This window comes from Acanthisitta chloris, unplaced genomic scaffold (genome assembly GCF_000695815.1).
Source record: "Acanthisitta chloris isolate BGI_N310 unplaced genomic scaffold, ASM69581v1 scaffold13569, whole genome shotgun sequence".
Taxonomy (NCBI): Eukaryota; Metazoa; Chordata; class Aves; order Passeriformes; family Acanthisittidae; genus Acanthisitta; species Acanthisitta chloris.
In genome coordinates this window covers 59,001-62,979 of record NW_008690967.1, presented here as the reverse complement: position 1 = coordinate 62,979, position 3,979 = coordinate 59,001, and the positions used below count along the sequence as shown (strand labels likewise).

The window sequence follows — 3,979 nt, the reverse complement described above, 5'->3', positions numbered from 1 at the left end:
TTGGTATCTGTGGCCCATGTCTTTCATTCCCTTTTGCTTTCCTCTCATACATTTGAACAGTACTCTGTGTGGTTACATCCAAGTTGCACAGTGCTGCCAGGAGCAAGCACGTGCATGTTAAGGACTGTACATTTTGCAAGTGTGCACATTCATCCCATAATGCTTACATAATTCTTGAGAACCTGTAATCAGACATGTGCTGGAACTGCCAGTCACTTCTTGCTGGTGATTCAGGCTTACAGAGTAACCACACAGTCTTGACACACTGAAAGTCACTGACATTTTTATATTCTTTCTTTCTCAGGAACTTGGGGAAAAAACATGAGTTCTTCAAGTACAGAGCCCCTTGAAGTTGAACTCTCAACCTTTTATGACTATTATGATAATTACAACGATGCTCCAAAACCATGCAATAAGGAAAGCGTCAGGAGGTTTGCAGCCTCCTTCCTCCCTGTTCTGTATAGCCTAGTATTCCTGGTCGGGCTCGTGGGAAACATTCTGGTCATTGTGGTCCTCTTCAAATACAAAAGGCTGAAGAGCATGACTGATGTGTACCTGCTAAACCTTGCCATCTCAGATTTGCTCTTTGTTTTTTCCTTGCCATTCTGGTCTTATTTCACAATAGACCAATGGGTTTTTGGAACTCCCTGGTGTAAAGTCATTTCATGGATCTACCTGGTTGGGTTTTACAGTGGGATATTTTTTATTATGCTTATGAGCATAGACAGATACCTGGCAATTGTTCGTGCAGTGTTTTCCTTGAAAGCAAGAACTGCCTTCCATGGCTTGATTACTAGCCTTGTCGTATGGCTGGTAGCTCTTTCAGCCTCAGTTCCTGAGCTTGTGTTTAGAGAGTCTTTTAATGAACATAATTATACTACCTGCAAGCCAAGATATCCAGGCAATTTCACAACATGGAAAGTTTTTACCACTTTGGAAATCAACATTTTAGGGCTCCTAATCCCGTTGATAGTTATGACATTTTGCTACTCCATGATCATTAAAACGTTAGTTCACTGTAGAAATGACAAAAAGAATAAGGCTGTGAAGATGATTTTTGCTGTCATGATCGTGTTTTTCTTTTTCTGGACCCCTTACAACATCATTATTTTCTTACAACTGCTGGAAATTATGGGAGTCATTAGAGACTGTCAAGTGAGCAAAAGTCTGGACTACGCTTTCCAGGTAACGGAAATCCTTGGCCTTTTTCACTGTGGCCTCAATCCAGTCATCTACTTCTTCATGGGGGAAAAGTTTAAGAAGTACCTGAAGATGCTCTTTAAGAACTGGCAGATACCTGGGTATATCTGCAAGTGGTGTGGAGTTCACATCACTTACCACACTGAATCTACCAGTTCATTCCACACACAGTCTACAGGGGATCAAGATGCTCTGTAATATGTTTCAGGCCAGCCAGCGAACTCACCAGCAAGCAAACTGACAAAAGCAGGAACTTTGAAAAGCTAAAGCAAATGCAGATGCATTTAACAATAATCTCATGCCGGATAATTACTTACTTCAGCTTTGATTTCTGCCTCTAGATTTTCTGAGTATTTTGACAGAAGGTGTGCTAAACGTGAAACATGTGAGACAGATGCTCAAGGTTTCCTTGCTGTGACTACAAATCACTGCTCAGCTGTAAAAGCAACCTCAGCTCTCTGCAAAACACTGCACCGTGTGGCTTCTTTTTCATCAGCATCAAGACATTGGCCTTGGAGGGGGAGAGGCAGGACAGCAGCCTGTCACCAGCACATGCACTTGGAAATCATAGTCTCTTATTCAAGAAGGATGGTTACTACCACATTGTTTTAGTCTACAGTTGATTTGGTAAGACTTGTTCACTTCTGACTTTTAGCAAGCTATTAACAGTATCTACTACTGTTAAATGCTTCATCTCAGGGGGAGGATACACCCTTTGTCATTAAGGAAAAGGACTCCAGGTATATTCTTTATGTGCACAAAGATGCAAAGCAAAGCCATTACACTGGGTTGTAAACGCATTTTCTCTTAGGTTGACATATGTGCCTATATGTAGGTATATATATAGATATTTTGATTTACTTTATCGCTGTACTTCAGGATAACAGTTCTGTATTTTAATTGACATAGAAAATGTTTTAAATATTTTTTAATAAAAGTGTTTTAAAAAACTAATTTTCCAGCAAGTGTGAATAAATTTGAAGCATCTTGGTTAAAAGTATGTATTTTAAAGTGAATATTCTTTGTTACAAAAATACTTAAACCCAAAACTTGATTTGCATTCATTGGAGATGTATCTGGCAAAACAAAAGAATGTATAAAACAGAGATTGTATAGAAATGGTCTGTCATAACTCAGAAACCACACAAAGCATCCTTACACTTGATAACAGCAAAATGCAGAGAGTGTGGTGCCCCAGTGTGATGCTCACAGATTTACAGGATATTAATCAGAGATCTGCAACAGGAAGGAACTCACACAGCAGTGTTTAGATTTGGGCACAAAAATAATTTTAAAAGAGGCAAAAATCAGTAATGTTGTGACAGACAAAGTAAAAGTTGAAAAATATGTATTAGAAGATATTTCTTGTGTGTCTTTTTGCTGGACAACAACCATTCACAGCAGGAAGACCTTTATTTTCTTAGACTGACAATAACAAAGTCCCTTCTCAGCATTGAGCCAAGGCTGCAAAGAGAAAACAAGGCATTAAAAGCATCAGGAAAGGGCTAGAGAAGAAATGTAGAAGTACTGCAGTGCCATTGTACTCATCAGCCTAAATAAGAAACATATGTGGAAGCTCATCTCCATGTGACCTCTCTCATGATACAAGAGTGAAAATAAAAAGCAGTACACTTAAATACTCATGCTCATATATCCATCATCATTTTAGGAATGCATTACCATTAGCTTTTCGCTGAGGGTGACAAGCAAGAATCTGCATTAATGCAGGTGATGGGAATAGCTGTGGAACACATTGGTTGCAGTAAGAAAGTGTCTTTATTTCCAAGAAAAAGGCTATAAATTCTTACTTCTCAAAACCTTGGAATCCACTGAGTAAATCAGTCAGGAAAAAGCGCAGCATAGGGTGGGTTAACCCATCCATTACCTATTTCAAAATAGGAAGGAAATTTCAAAAAGGAAGACAAATTTCAAGTGTCAGGAGCTTCAAATTCTCACAGATGTCACTGAACCCAACATATCCCAGGTCAGCATGGCATGTTTTCTTCACAGATGGTGATGCTGATAGCACAGACACTGTGAACTGCTGAGCTGTTCATCAGTCTAGTGCACAGACTAACCTGGGAGCCAGACAGCACACTGCAGTTACTTTTTTCTTGGTCCTACTCTGTGATCCCTCTAGTCAGTAAGAATAAATGGGTCCTTTGGAGAAGCCTTGCTTTCCAAACCAGGGGAAGGGCTGCCTGTGCTGGCCTGGCAAAAAATAATGTTCAACAAGGACAACAAGGCAAGCTGTAGGCTCTTGACAACTGTGATATGAGAGGTTCAGCTGCAGGTTGATCCAGACCTAGGAACACACCCTATGGTGAGGGATGATGCCAAATCTGCTCACATGTGGAATTAATGGGCTAAATCCACTTGCCATGCAGCATTGCCATGAACAAATGGCATAAAGCTTCTTTTCCACACAAAACTCAAATGTGCTTCACATCACTGCTCATCAAACCTGATTGGCTTCTTCCTCTGTCACCTGGAACAAACCCTCCTCCCCCAAGCACCAAGCCACTCCTCATTTGAGAGAGGGCTTTGAAATCTGCTGATGAGAAAGGATGAGGTAATAGTATTAATACAGTCAAAAATACAGCAGGGATTTTCAAAATGTCAGTTGACAAAGGTGTCATCTTAGCTGAACAAGAGTTTCCAAGCTATGACTGATGGTGTGTACATACCCACTGAACCATGAAAGAGAAGGGATAGACATTTGAGTGAAGCAAAGGTGACTCATTCTTAAACCCACACTTCTACATCAGCGTTCCTAGGA

General features: G+C 40.2%; 1 protein-coding gene across 1 annotated transcript; it reads left to right on the top strand.

Moving 5' to 3' along the window:
• The first annotated feature begins 321 nt into the window (after positions 1–321).
• Positions 322–1,398, top strand: CCR4 (chemokine (C-C motif) receptor 4). The gene has a single exon (XM_009082047.1). The coding sequence runs from the start codon at positions 322–324 to the stop codon at positions 1,396–1,398; it is 1,077 nt and encodes a 358-aa protein (XP_009080295.1).
• Positions 1,399–3,979: the final 2,581 nt, after the last annotated feature.